Source organism: Balaenoptera acutorostrata, chromosome 9, assembly GCF_949987535.1.
Source record: "Balaenoptera acutorostrata chromosome 9, mBalAcu1.1, whole genome shotgun sequence".
Taxonomy (NCBI): domain Eukaryota; kingdom Metazoa; phylum Chordata; class Mammalia; order Artiodactyla; family Balaenopteridae; genus Balaenoptera; species Balaenoptera acutorostrata.
Window position 1 is genome coordinate 79,613,652 of NC_080072.1, and position 15,246 is coordinate 79,628,897.

General features: G+C 38.1%; 1 protein-coding gene across 2 annotated transcripts in view; it reads left to right on the forward strand.

Annotated features, from left to right (window-relative positions):
* The window catches only part of ARHGAP42 (Rho GTPase activating protein 42), a 298,470-nt gene that overhangs the window by 243,440 nt on the left and 39,784 nt on the right, over positions 1 to 15,246 (forward strand). For both annotated transcript variants that reach the window (XM_057552511.1, XM_007191210.2), the window contains exon 13: positions 14,289 to 14,351. In XM_057552511.1, coding sequence (XP_057408494.1) covers positions 14,289 to 14,351 — 63 coding nt within the window. The remainder of the gene's footprint in view (positions 1 to 14,288; positions 14,352 to 15,246) is intronic.

Consider the following 15,246-nt stretch of genomic DNA (forward strand, 5'->3'; position numbering starts at 1 on the left):
TTTTTTCTTTTCAACACTTTGAATATATTGTGCCATTCCCTTCTGGACTTTAAATTTTTTGCTGAAAGATCAGCTGTTAATCTTATGGGGCTTCCTTTATATGTAGCAAGTTGTTTTTCTCTTGCTTCTTTTATGATTCTCTCCTTGTCTTTAACTTTTGACATTTTAATTATAATGTGCTTGTTTTGGATCTCTTTGGGTTCGTCTTATTTGGAATTCTCTGTGCTTCCTAGACTTCAATGTCTGTTTCTTTCCCCCAATTAGGGATGTTTTTAGCCATTATTTCTTCAAATAAATGTTCTTCCCCTTTTTCTCTCTGTTCTCCTTCTGGGACCCCTACAATGAGAATGTCATTCCTCTTGATGTTGCACCATAGGTCTCTTAAGTAATCTTTTTTTTTTTTTTCCTTCTGATCTGTTAGGATGAATTCCACTGTCCTGTCTTCCAGGTTGCTGATCCTTTCTGCTTCATCTAGTCTGCTATTGAAAACCTCTAGTGTATTTTTCTTTTCAGTTACAGTATTCTTCAGCTCCGTGATTTATTTTTGGTACTTACTTTTATTTTCTGTCTCTTTGTGGAAGTTCTCATTGCGTTCATCTTTTCTTCCAAGAGATCAGTGAGCATCTCTATGTCCATTACTTTAAACTCTTTAGCAGGTAGATTACCTCCATTTCAGCAAGGTTTTTTTTTCCTGGATTTTTATCTTTTCTTTTGTTTGGGACATATTCCTCTGTTTTCTCATTTTGCTTATCTCTCTGTGTTTGTTTCTACATATTAGGCAATACAGTTACCTCTCCCAGTCTTGAAGGAGTGGCCCTGTGTAGGAGATGAACCTGATTTTTCAACCCTGCCCTAACTGTTTGTTGTCTCTGGAATATTTGTAATTATCTAAGCGTTTAATTTTTTTCTTGATAAGTCCCAGAGGTTGTGCCAAGACCTATCAGTGTTCCAAAGGGAGGGATCTAATTCCACACCTAGTTTCAGGCTGTTTGGAATGAAGACCCTCAGGTAGCAGCTTTTAAAGAACACATGTATATATAGTATTGTGTGACCATGGTTGTAACTCCCTACTGGCCTCAAGACCAGGTGATTTGGAGGTGTCCCCTTGGTGACAGTTGCAAAAGACAGGGCTCCAAATGAGTGCATAAACTCCTCTCTGGAAGGTACAGGTGATCTGTCACGAGGCCAAGGGATAGTGCAAGGATGGCATCCCCCAGTCTGTATTCCCCGAGAGCTCCTCCGTAGCTTCTAGGTGTGTGGTAACCTTGAAGCCTTCCCCTCAGGCTTAAGCTCTGGGACAAGTAAATAGGGCTTTTTCACAAGAAGTCTGGGGATGTGTTTCAGTATGCCGTCAGTGTCTTAGGGGTGGTTCCATACCATGAACTGTCTCCTCAATTATTTCAGAGCCATAAGGCCCAGAAATGCAAGCCTCCCTGGACACCATAGCCAGGTGCTCAAGGGCTGTCTCGCACGTGGAATGCATGTGCCTGCTGGCTTCGTGGGCCACAGGAGAGCCTGGGGTGGGACTGCTGGCTGCCGTGGTGCTGCAGAAGCACATGATGGTCACAGTGAGGCTGATCTTGGGTGGCCTCAGCCCGCAGCGGCTTGAAGCAGAATTTCAGTTGCCCAACCGGAGATTGAAGTCAGGCCATGGCAGTGAGAGTGCTGAATCCTAGCCACTAGACCATGAGGGACACTGGCCAGTGACAAGGCCCCTGGCCTTGAATTCCCACAAAGAAACAGAAAGTAGTGAAACAAGTAAAGTGTTTATTAGGAGGAAAAGAAGGTACATGTGAATAGACTCAGGCAGACTCAGAGAGAGTCGCACCCTCGTGGTAGTTTGAATCACTTATATGGGGCATTTCTCCTGGCCAATCATCTTGTTTTGCCTGGCTCTGAATCCATATTTGGTTTATCTCAAGGTCCTCCCATGTGTGTGCGCACATCTCTTAGCCAAGATGGATTCTAGCGAAGAGGGCTATGGGTAGGTTGACATCACTTACTATGGAGTGACACCCCCTCCCTTTTGACCTCCGAGGAGCCTTTCTGTGCGTGTATAGTCAGGATGGTCTCCTTGACTTCAAGAATGAAGAATATGTGGTCTCTTTATTTCTTATTGGGGCAGGGCTCAGCTTCTCCTCCCTCCCATTATTGTCTTCATCTTGGAGTATCTGTCCATAGAGGACAAACTCCAGCTGCTCAGCATGGGGCCCATCTATCTCCTGCCTCAAGGCCACAGGAACACATGGGGGCAGTGTGAGATAACGGGCTGCAGCAGAACTACAGGGACACGTGAGGGTGGGGTAAGCCCCCCTGGCTTCAGTGGGACCAGAGGAGAGCATGGAAGCAAGTCAGGTCCTTTAACTCTTGCAGTGTGGAGTGAGAACACAAAAATGTTGCTCACCAGCACCTCTGTCCCAGGAGAAAGTCCCAAAGACCCTTTAATCTTAGCTAATGAATCTCCTTCATGTATGGTCTAGGAGCTTTTCAAACTTGGTTTTGCACTGGGTCCTGAGGTGAATGAGTCTGCACGTGAGCCCTTTAAGGGCAAACTTTTCTGTCCCCACATCCTTTTGTTGGTTTTCAAAGCCAAAAGTATTGGGCACTCATCTCTCCAGTGCAGGTTGTAAGCGTTGGGGTACCTGATGTGGGGCACGAACCCCCAGCTCCTCAGGGAGAAGTTCCATATTTGTGAGATCCCTTGTGCTTGTGGGTTGCTGTGCCAGAGGTGAGGTTTTCGGTGAGACTGCGCTTCTGACTCTCCTACCCATCTTGATGTGGTCCTTTTATCCTTTGTTGTGGAGGTGATGTTTAGCTAGTGTTCAGGTCTTTTTCAGATCCATATGTAGTTGTAGATTTGGTGTGTCCATGGGAGGAGGTGAATTCAGGATCTTCCTATGCTGGCATCTTAACCCAACCCCCACCATGTAGTTATTTTTATCACAGAGGTATTATGTGATATTAAAAGTTAACGCTGGAAAAATCATAGTAGTACACCTTTGATCTGATGGTACTCAGCAAATTTGAAATTTTCATTCAGAGTTTCTCATGTTAAAACCACTAACTACTGGGCTTTATAGTAACCAAAATTATTTTATTTATTTGGTGTTCATTACTTATAAGTATGTACCCTGCTTTATCCCAGAAAGAGATTGGAGGCAATTGATATTTAGTTTGATTTTTTTTTAATGGCAATAGAGGGTTTCTTTACCTTATTTTCTCTGCTCCAATTTATAAAACTGAAGATATGAACACTGCTAATTTTAGGAGATTGTGCCCAAGATTGTGAAGTATGAGACATTGTCATAACACATGGGATATGTAGGAAAACATGTTGTGGCTGTATTATTACTGAATTTGTGTCAAACCATTCTGAATGAACACATTTTATGTATTTTCCATCATATTCTGAATCCTTTTTAGTCATCTGCCACCTTTAATCCTTGGTTAGTTTAGGGTATCTTCATATGTAATCTACATAGTCAAATTATTTGACATTTAAAGTCAAATTTTATATGTTTCTAAGGTTATGTGTATATCCTTTAAAGCACTTTCAAATTTTATTTAACTCAATTGACTTTCATGATGTATAAATTTATTTTTAAAACAGCCTTAATAAGCCTGACTTTTGGATTGTTATTAAAATACAAGTTAGAATGTAGTAATGATAAAAACTGGGAAAGCACTCATTTGAAAGTAATAAATATTGAGTGTATGCAAAAATCTATCATTTTATCTGGATGAAATTCTTCCTAGTGATTAATTTCAGAAATTATCAAAAGAAAATGCATGATTTAAAATACCTTTAATGTTAAAGAGTTAAAATAATATTTCCAGTTTTTATTCTTGTGTTCCTTTCTTTTTTGCCAATCAGAGTGATTAGTATAAAATCTTTCATTGCCCACTTTTATCTAATCAGGGAAACATTAACCAACCGATAAGAGGTTTGTAAGTACTGAATGTTCATTCTAAACAATTACCTAAAAAGTAATCTGTTGTGTAATTTGCATTTGAGTAGAGTTTGAAATGTGTTTTCTAACATTGGTTTCATTGTTCATATCCAGTATAAAGATAGTCCTTTCAAATTCAAATGAACCTACTCAAGGACAAATCCTTCCTGAAAAACAAATGAATATATATATGATATTGAATAGAGCTTTTGAATGGGGATGTGGTCAAGTCAATCAGAATATATTTGATACTTAATGCACCTTGGAACTAGGGTTTTTATCATAACTAGGTAATTTGAGTGAGAAAGTTATCAAATGTTCTTATGCTGTGATGGAGGGAGTTTGTGCTTCTTGTAGTAAAGACTCACTCTTCTGGAAATCAGCTTTCCTGTAGTCTTAGGCACCTGAAACATCATTGTGCCACCATGTGTAATTATAAATTGATACGTGTTTCAGAGAAATAGGTGTCTGAGAGTCCATGTGTTTGGATGATTTATCACATTCTGGCTCTTGATATGATGTTTCAGTTTTCCACCTAGTTCCCTGAACTCCTGGTGACAGATTCCATCTCTTCTCCATAGTTCTCCATGCAGGCCTTCCCTGAGATGTGTGCTCAGCACATATTTGCTCTTATTCTTACTCAGTGCCACTAGGCTTTTATTGCCCAGGGGGAGATTGTGATCATGAAAAGAATCTTTAAATTACCTTTGCTCTATTAATAGGTAGTACTTGAAGTTATAAATCTTAAACCTATTTTTGAGTTTTATTTTTATTATTTTGTCTTAAGCCATAATGTTTCTTTAATCCTATTTTTAATCAACATACAGCTCTTATTTATAAATGTACTAATTTTAAAAGTAAGTCAGGGCTTCCCTGGTGGCGCAGTGGTTGAGAATCTGCCTGCTAATGCAGGAGACACGGGTTCGAGCCCTGGTCTGGGAAGATCCCACATGCCACGGAGCAGCTGGGCCCGTGAGCCACAGCTGCTGAGCCTGCGCGTCTGGAGCCTGTGCCCCGCAACGGGAGGGGCCGCGATAGTGAAAGGCCCGCGCACCGCGATGAAGAGCGGTCCCCGCACCGCGATGAAGAGTGGCCCCCACTTGCCGCAACTAGAGAAAGCCCTCGCACGAACCGAAGACCCAGCACAGCCATAAATAAATAAATAAATAAATAAATAAATAAATAAAATTTAAAAAAAAAAAAAAAAAAAAAAAGTAAGTCATTTTCACTTCTTTATTTTTCCATAAATTTGATAAAATTCTCCCACTTATACATTTAATCAATCAAGCTTCTACAGACATGTCAAATTATAAATACAAAACTAGTAAATTTCATTCTCTCAAACTCAACACCCTAATGGGACAAATTTGTGATTCTGGCAAAATATAATCCTCCTAAACACTAGGCATCTTTTGTAGTCTAGTAAATTTGCTTATAAATGTAGAAAATAACATCTTTTTAAGTATTCTAAACATTCTAAGAAGTTACATGTGAAATTGCATAGTCATTTCAAAAGGTCTTGCTACATTGGTATAAAGCCAAGTTATCCAAAATAACACTTGTTTTGGGTTGTTTTTACACATTCTTGGAGATTCATATTTGCTTACCTGAACAGAACCAGTACTCTGTTTTAAAAGTCAAGACTATGGCATATGCCACCAATAAAAGAAACTCTGACTAGTAGAGGCACAGGATTGATTGCACCTTCTACAACTAAGCTCCTCCTTGCTGTGGGGTGGACTTTTTGGTGTTGCCAATTTGCGTGAGGGAGGCTTTCTAAACATTTTCAATCCAACATGCAATGAAGTGCCTTTCCAAGTCCTCAGAATTTAATATTTTTGCATATAATTTTGAACAATCTACTATATCAAGGCCTAAAATTTATTAATGGACTTTTGAATCTCTTCCTCAGGCTGTAATTTTACCCCTTTCTCTTTTATCATGTGTCTTATCAGCCACTATTTTTCCAGTGATTTAATGACTCCTAGGACATATCTTTATGCTAAACAGTATTCCAGATTCAAGCACTTGATCCTATTAAGAGTAGCATCATGTTTTCTTCCTAGTAATAGGTCCAGAATTTTATTTGTTTCAGCTCAAAATTATATGCCAGTGAAGTTCTCAAACCTCTTTCTCTGATCTTGAGTAAATCATGCGAGTTCATCATGTTATGAGTTCAGCAGCTTGTGTCTTCTTTATGTTTGCCCCTTCCACCATTTTTCTATACATCATTTTGTTTTCTGAGATCTATGTCCCTTTTTGACCCTTGACTCTTCTCCGAGGTGGCATTATGTCAATTTTAGTCTGTAACTTCTCTCACAGTTGGTATTTGAAACCAATACCAGCCTTGATTCATTTGCCATCTTGAGAAGTGCTTCTTTATAGCCTTGGTAATTCAGATGGATTCCACTTATCTTAAATTATTCCTGTTATCCTTTGGAAACTCAGTTTTGCTGGGCATGTGTGTTTTTGAACTGCGGAAGATAACAATCAAGCTTAGGATGGTAAAATATAAAACTCAGATAAAAAACTGTTTTGAATGTCAGCAATTGGGAGTAGTCATGTGTCTGTGCCTTCACTGAAAACCCTAAAAGCAACAGACAGTCGAAGAACTATCTAGTGTCCTAAAATAGGGCCATATTGTGAATATACAGAGAACATATGCTGTTCAATGGAGAGTGAAACTATGCTGTGACTGTAATGAGACTCTTTACAAGCCTAACCTGAAAAAGTCTCCCTACTTTGTGGTTACTCTTAATTTACCATTTTCAGAATCTAGATGCTGTAAATGAGACTAGCATAATTTAGTAGAGAAGGAAGATTTGACTCGTCTTTATGAAAAAAGCATCAAGTTAAAAAGCTAGAGCATTGGTCAGTTACAGGATATTAAATCCACAGATACTTTTCTGGTTGTAAAATATACCACAGTATCCTTTTCTTGAAATTATAAGAGTTTGGGAATGGATTTATTTTGAGAGTACTTACTACACAGATTATCACTCCATTAAGATTAGAACTAAAAAAAAAAAAAAAAAAAAAGGAAGATTAGAACTAAACTGTTCCTCAAGCCATGCCATTGAAAATATAATTCCGCCATTTGAGCTCATTTTTCAAAGAAGCAAATTATCTGTCTTGAGACACCTTTTCTGTCATGAGACTTTCATCATGGGACCAGTTGTTAACAGGGACAGAGGCAGTTGCCTTTTTTCCTAGGCTTGCTTTCTCTGGCATTGTCTCTTGGTGCCCTGAGCCTTGTTCCCACTCACACATACATTTGATTTGGTGGCTTTTCAGCTGGTCTCTCTACCCTAGGTCTGGAGAAATTGGGAATTGCGAAAGGAAAGGTTTCTAGTTCTCATTCTCTCATGCAATTCAGTTCAACGATACTCCATTTTGGAACTACTTTATTCCAATCATTGTGAATAAGAAAAAGGAAGTTCTTTCAAATGATGTTTCTGCTATTAAAAGTCACTACTCAGCTGTGTAGTGGTAAAGTCTCCTAACATTCAGTTCTCATGTACAAAATCAAAGAGATTGGACTAGAAGATAATTTTATAATTTCCCAACAACTCCAGATTTCTACCACTCTGTGTTTCAGTGGCTTTTCCCATGTGTGCCCAGGGAATGTATTCTCTCCAGCAACAAACAGAAAAAGTGAACTCATTCTTATCCTTGGCAAGCGCCATCTGTCACAAATGTTTTGGCACTTCCTACTGCTATTTAGATAGTTCAGTTCTTCTCCCCAAGGCCACTGAGCAAATACAGTTCTGTTTCCATCACTGAGACCCAGGAAGAGGGTCAGAGCTCAAGTCTTCTTCATGGGCAGAGCAGAAAGAGAAAATAGTTTGGGCCGGGGCTGTGGAGAGTTAACTGCTACCTTTAGGGAAAAGAGAAAATGTCCTGGGGGAACCACAAACGCCATTAAATGCACTCATCTTCTTTTCCTGTTTCTTTCAAGCCATGTATAGTATGATATTAGTTGTCTGTGATAGGGGCCTTTTAATCTGAAATGGCAGACTAGAAATGTGAACTGGAAATTAAAGACAAGTGCTGCTTTGTTTTGTCAACCCTGAGAATGTATTGTAAGGCCAAGTAGATTACATCTGTAAGGACATGCTGGGTTTTTAATTACTAGGAAATTGAAGGTACAAGGACTTTTGCTTTGTTAGCTGCATGGAAAACAATTCTTTCTTTTTTTTCTCCTCATGGCTTTTTGAATCCTGTTGAGATTAATAGCTTTTGTGCTGCTAAACTGCCTTATGGAAACTTTACTTGAGTTTCAATAAAAATTTTAGCCCTGAATAGTTGCCAGAGGGAAATAGTAATGTTTCTACTTAACTTTTGATTGACTAAATTAAGTTCTTTACATTAGCCAATCTTCCTCTTTACCCCCAAAGGCCAGGTATCATTAATATTGTAGGATTTCAATTCCTGGGAATTTGTGGTAGTTGTATTCTGCATACCCCTCTGGTCCTCTCTATGGAGAGATACTGGGCTGGGGTAAGAGCCCTGGAGAGGAGTTGACAAAAGCAACTCCTGTTAGCTGATAAGCTCTAACCCTTGTAGAAGCCAGAGAGGGTACTTGAGCAAGCCAGCTACAAACCAATAACTAGCCAGCTATAGATCAGTAAGCACGTGTTGGCTGCCTGCTCTGGGCCAGGCACTGAGCCCTGATTCAGTAGTTCGTACTTCAGACAGATGGATATGCTCCCCTGTCTACCGCTGCAGCAGGAGTACTTGCCCTCCACTAAAGAAAGAATCAGGATAAATTATCAGCTTTTAATAGTGTGATTTTATTTAGTAAGAACCCCTTCCACTGACTTCTCATTTGAACATTAAGGAGTTCCCAGTTTTTCTTTTTTAAGCTATAGAGACCTATTTTTGCTGAATTTTCATTAGCACTAGCATACTAAGTGTAGTAACCCCTTCATGACTTTGGAAGGTGGAAAGGTTTCCTTTACCAAATGTGTTTGTCTCTGACTTCCCTCAGAAGCACCACTCCTTGTGACTTCCTCCTCCATCACTCACTGGGAGACAGAGGGTGTTAAAGCCTGTTTAAGCCATATCGCCTTCTTCTCCTCAGACCTCAGCAGAAACTGCTGAGTGCTTGCATGAAGGCACTGTTGATCAGTAGTTTGTAAGGCAGCCATGAACGGGTGCTGCCTTTTTATATGAATTGACAAATCAGTAGCCAGAAACTCGGATAAATACCAGATAAGCGAGGAAAAGTGAAGTGTGTGGGATTGGCTTTATTCCATTTAGTCCTTTTTGCCATAGCAATCTGTTTAAGTTACACATGATTAAATCAGAACTGGCCAGGGTATGCTGTGGTCTCAGAGACTTAACCACAATAAACGTTCATCTCTTGAATATGCGATATGTCCATTCAGGTCAGCTGTGATTTTCTTATACATAATTTTTACTCTAAAACCCAAGCTCATGTAGTACCTTCTCTCTGTAACAGTGATGATCTTGTACCAGAGGGGGGAAAAAAAATGGCAGGCTTGCACAATACATACCAGCTCTTCCTAGCTGATGGATAATGACATTTGTGACTTCCATTCATATTTTGTTGGCTAGTGCATATCATATGACCAAGTCTGTCTTAGAGGGAGCTAAGAAACATAATCTTCCTGCAGGAAGGAGCAGCAAATATGAGTGAAGTAATCCCAGGCTACTACAGTTCCGTTCCAATGAAAGGATGTGTTTGTTCATTGTGATTATTGACGTTTAATGAGAGTATAGGGACATATATCTGAATATCCAACTTGTTGTCTCTTCAGTGGTCAGCTAGATTCACAGGGCCTGAGTGGTTTATGCCTGATCTCCATTTTTTTAAAGAAATAGATCATTGTGGGCTTCCCTGGTGGTGCAGGGATTAAGAATCCCCCTGCCAATGCAGGGGACACGGGTTCGATCCCTGGTCCAGGAAGATCCCACATGCCACGGAGCAACTAAGCCCGTGCGCCACAACTACTGAGCCTGCACTCTAGAGCCCGCGAGCCACAACTGCTGAGGCCTGAATGCCACAACAACTGAAGCCCGCACGCCTAGAGCCCGTGCTCCGCAACAAGAGAAGACACCACAATGAGAAGTCCGCGCACCACAACGAAGCGTACACCCTGCTCACCACAACTAGAGAAAGCCCACGTGCAGCAACAAGGACCCAACGCAGCCAAAAATAAATAAATAAATAAATAAATTTATATTAAAAGAAAAAAATAGATAATTGCCCTGGCCACAAATATTTTAAAAATAAGTAATATAGTATGCCTCTGAAAAATAACACTTCTGGCAGATAGTACCTCAAGCCCCCGTGACTTCAGCCAGGCCCGAAGAATACATGTGATTGACATGTGTAGGTTTTATATTCTCCTCTAGCCAATAATGATGATGACGATGATAACAGCCAACACTTCTGCAGCACTTACTATATTCCAAGTACTATTCTAGGAGCTTTGCAAACGTTAACGTATTTCATCTGTGAATAGCCCTGTGAAGACAATACTACTATTATACTTACTGTATAGAAGAGGAATCTGAGGATGAGAGAGATTAAAACTGTGTCCAGTAATACAGCTGCTAAATGGGAGAGTAAATACTGTCTCTTTCACCTGGTTAGTACTAGTGGCTGACCCTTTTTTTTTTTTTTAAGGTTGTTTGAAAGCCTACATTTTTTTTTTTAAAGGAACTCCTTTATTTATTTATTTATTTATTTATTTATTTATTTTTGGCTGTGTTGGGTCTTCGTTTCTGTGCGAGGGCTTTCTCTAGTTGCGGCAAGTGGGGGCCACTCTTCATCGTGGTGCGCGGGCCTCTCACTGTCGCGGCCTCTCTTGTTGCGGAGCACAGGCTCCAGATGCGCAGGCTAAGTAATTGTGGCTCACGGGCCTAGTTGCTCCGCAGCATGTGGGATCCTCCCAGACCAGGGCTCGAACCCGTGTCCCCTGCATTGGCAGGCAGACTCTCAACCACTGCCACCAGGGAAGCCCCCCTTTTTTTTTTTTTTTACCGTTTCTTCTTCTGTTTCTCAGTGATGTGTGGATAGGAGCACATGGGGAAGGAAACTAGCATCTGATTAGGTTTGTTCCATTGTTTTCCACTCTTCAGTGCTTCATGTGGATTTTGTCTTCATCTTACTACAGCCCTTTAACATAGGTATTGTTATTTCCCTCATTTTATAGATGAAAGAACTAGAGTTCATAAAAGTTAATAGGCACACTTCTATCCACACAGCAGTAAATAGTAGAGCTGAGATCCATCCCAGGTTTGCCTGGCTCTAAGCAAAGCTGGGTGCTACCTCTGCACCATGGAACCTCTCTATACTCTTTCAGGCAATAGAAAAGGATGTTCAAAGGAAACAAAACAAAAATGCATGGTTATTTTTGCCAACACAGTGTATTTTTTCACATTTCTGAATTGATCGATAATGTTTTATTTACTCACGTGAAGAGAGCTAAAACACAAGGTCCATGGGACACATCAGGACAGTGGCACGCATGGAATGACCTGGCAGTCAGACTGAATGTTTGTAAGATTTTCTTCTTCATAATTAGCCTGTGATACTGGTTTACTAGGATAGAATGGGGTATTGCCACCAAATATCCCAGTATACCTTCAAGATATAGCCTGGTTATTACTTATTTTTCTCAAAATGGATATTTAAAGAAAATCTGTTTTTATATATAACAATTATTTTCGTTCATTTAGCCAAGGGTAGGTTTTATTGAAATTTTTTAAAAATGGATTTCTCTTTCTTTTAATACATTTTATTGAAAAGTTGAAAAATGTGACCTCAAGAACCAAATGTTATAAATGTCAGGAACTTGCAGTTTTAATTGATACAAAATGCTAGTGTATCATTTTTACCAGGGTTACATTTTTTGGCTCAGTTTCTATTATTAAAAATCAAAATTAATAATTGATTCCTTACTTCTCTATTCTACCTGTTTTTTTCCTATGTTCAATAAATATTTTAAATTATCTGAATGTATTCATACTATAATGCTGTGCTTGGCATTTTGGGTTATTGGAAGTAAGCAATCCCTTATTGGTGCCCAAAGAAGCTTGCCTCTCATGTAGGTAGTCAGCTCTAGAAAGATGCTTGATTAATGGCCATTCATTCTTGTATGTTGAGTTCACCCAAAGCATTCACTGAGTTCTGTCCCCTTGACATCTAGGGCATGGGGACACACAAATAAGCCAGTTCCTATTGGTAGCAATACATATTTTAGTTTTGGCATTTTTACATGTTTAAATCTATTTTTTATTTCTAAAAACTAATTTAGAAGATATATAAAATAGTTACAAAATCCAATGAATAAAAATGACAATTTCTACCTTCTGTCCTTTTCTTTCTTACTTGCAATTTGCATAATCTTTGTAGAGCTTTTTCCTAGGAAAATAGAAACATTCATACCCTCAAATTTTATGTTTTAAGAAATTGGGTTGTATTGTCCTATAGATTACTTTTTTTTGCCTAACAACATATAATAAATATTCTACCAAGTCAGTACCTCTAGATTTTTTTAATTTTTAAAAAATTTTTATACAATTTTTAAAGGTTACTTTCCATTTACAAAATTATTACAAAATTTTGGCTATATTCTCCATTTTGTACAATACACCCTTGAGCCTATCTTATATCCAATAGTTTGTACCTCCCACTCCTCCCCCACTGGTTGCAACTAGTTTGTTCTCTATATCTGTATCTGCTTCTTTGATATATTTACTAGTTTGTTGTATTTTTTAGATTCCACAGATAACCACTGATAACCACTAGTTTGTTCTCTATATCTGTGAGTCTGCTTCTTTTTTGTTATATTCACTAGTTTGTTGTATTTTTTAGATTCCACATATAAGTGATATCATACAGTATTTGTCTTTCTCCGTCTGACTTGTTTCACTTAGCATAATACCCAATTGCTGCTATTATTTTTTATGTCTGAGTAGTATTCCATTGTGTGTATATATACCACATCTTTTTTAGCCATTCATCTGCTGATGGACACTTAGGTTGTTTCCATATCTTGACAATTGTAAATAATGCTGCAGTGAACATTGGGGTACATGTATCTTTTTGAATTAATATTTTGGGTTTTTTTGGCTATATACCCAGGAGTGGAATTGGTGAGTCATATGCTAGTTCTATTTTTAGTTTTTTGAGAAACCTCCATACTGTTCTCCACAGTGGCTGCACTAGTTTACATTCCTACCAATAGTATACAAGGATTCTCTTTTCTTTACATCCTTGGCAACAGTTGTTAGTTGTGTTTTTGTTTTTTTGTTTTTTTGATGGCCATTCTGACAGGTATGGGGTGATATCGCATTGTAGTACTTCTAGTTTTTTGATTTCTCATTTCTAATCTCAGATTTCTCAAACTTTTCAGTCAATTCCGTTTAAGTGATTTTCATTGTCTAGGATTTCTTCAAAGTTTTTTGTCTTTCCTGGCACCTATTTTTTTTAGCATAATTTTTTGATATATATTTTTTTGTCTGTGAATCTGTGTAGTTACATGGATGTATTTAATCCACCATCATTAAACTGGAAACCAGTTTTAATTTTCTATTGGTTTGAATTGTCTTCATATATTATGATTTGGGAATATTAAGAAATACAATATGCATACCACGTCTGATGAAAAATTTTATTGTAGTATCAAAAAAATTTAAAATTTTTACTCTGAGTGTTATTTGGTATTTTTAAATCCTTTCTCTTTAAACAAGTAATCTAACTTGATCTGGCCCCCAAACCTTAAGAAAATTTGAAAAATCTAAAGAAAATCTGTCAAAAAACAATGAAAATAAATTGCTGTTTCATAATGGAGGATCTTTGGGGGATTTTTAGTGGACTTACTAAGCATATTTTGAATTATTTTGAATATGATTCAAAATGCAATAGAATAGAACATTGAGCTTGAATTCAGGAGACCTGAGTTAAAATGTGGCTCTAGACCTTAGAACAAAGAAAAGCAGTTTTCAGCAACTTGGTGGACCATCTTAAGATTGCAAAGCTTTCTCTCTACCTCATAATGTTGTTTTGAGAATCTCATGGGAAAAAATATGTGAATAGCTATGGAATATAATTATTAATTATATCTAATAATATAATTATTATTAGATCTGTGTTTCTAATGAAGCAAGTTGATATAAAAACGTTGGTGAATGTGAACCTCCATCCTTCACTTCTACCCCCAAATAAAAATTCATATGCTAACCAAAATATTTGATAAATTCAGTAACAACCCCTGTGCCATCAAGCCATGAAACTACAGAGCCATCTGAAGCAGGAATGCAAGTTCAACATAAATACTTAATATGATTTTCTTTTACTTTCAGTGTACTTAAATGAAGCAGGGTTCAACTTTGTGAGAAAATGCATTCAAGCTGTGGAAACGAGAGGTCAGTGTTGCCTGATGGGTACACTGTTACTATTGTGTGGTCCCTTCTTACATAGAAACTGCTCAGAATGAGGATGGACTTAGTTATTAACAGGAGATTTATTTTAAGTAATATATGAATTATAAGTTATACAAACACATAAGTAACTATACTTTGAACTTCAGTTTACCAAAATCATACTACAGACATACTTGTTTTTTAATGAATTTTCATAATATAGTCTCGCTTTACTTCTTATTGATGGACTCTGTGTTGTTGTTTTTTTTTTTTTTCAAGCTTTAGGAAGGTAAGATTCCTAAGGAGCTTGAATTCAGCTCTCCTCTTTCCCTACATTATATCTCAGAGTGATTTTAGTCATTGTCACAATTTCAGAACCTTTCCTCATTCTAGTTATGACCTCGGTCCTGAAGTCCTCTCCAGTTGCCTTTTACGTCCTGGAAAACTTGTCTAAAGCAGAACCTCCTATTGGGCTTTGGAGTTCTTTAAACTTAGATTCAAATTTTGGTGCTGCCACTTAGAAGTTTTGAGAAGTTAAGTAGGTTCCCTAAAATCTCTGAGTCTGTTTCCTCACCTTTAAAGTGAAGCTATCAATTCCATCAAACTGTTCAACATGCAGGACTCTGTGACTGAGGAAACAAAGTATGAGAAATACTGATCATCCCTTTCCATCTTGGATGCTTTTTTATAGTCAAGTAGTGGTGAATAAGCAGGTGTACTTTGCTATTTTGAAGCTCTTCATAGACTTTCAAATCACTGTTCATTGTCTGCTCTAAGAAATATATGTCTGATGGGTGTTTCCAGGGTAAGTTTGCTAAACTTAGACTGTAAAATTGGATACATAGCTTTCAGATTTTGTGTAGGCATATATCTGAGTTTTTAACATTCTGTACTTGGG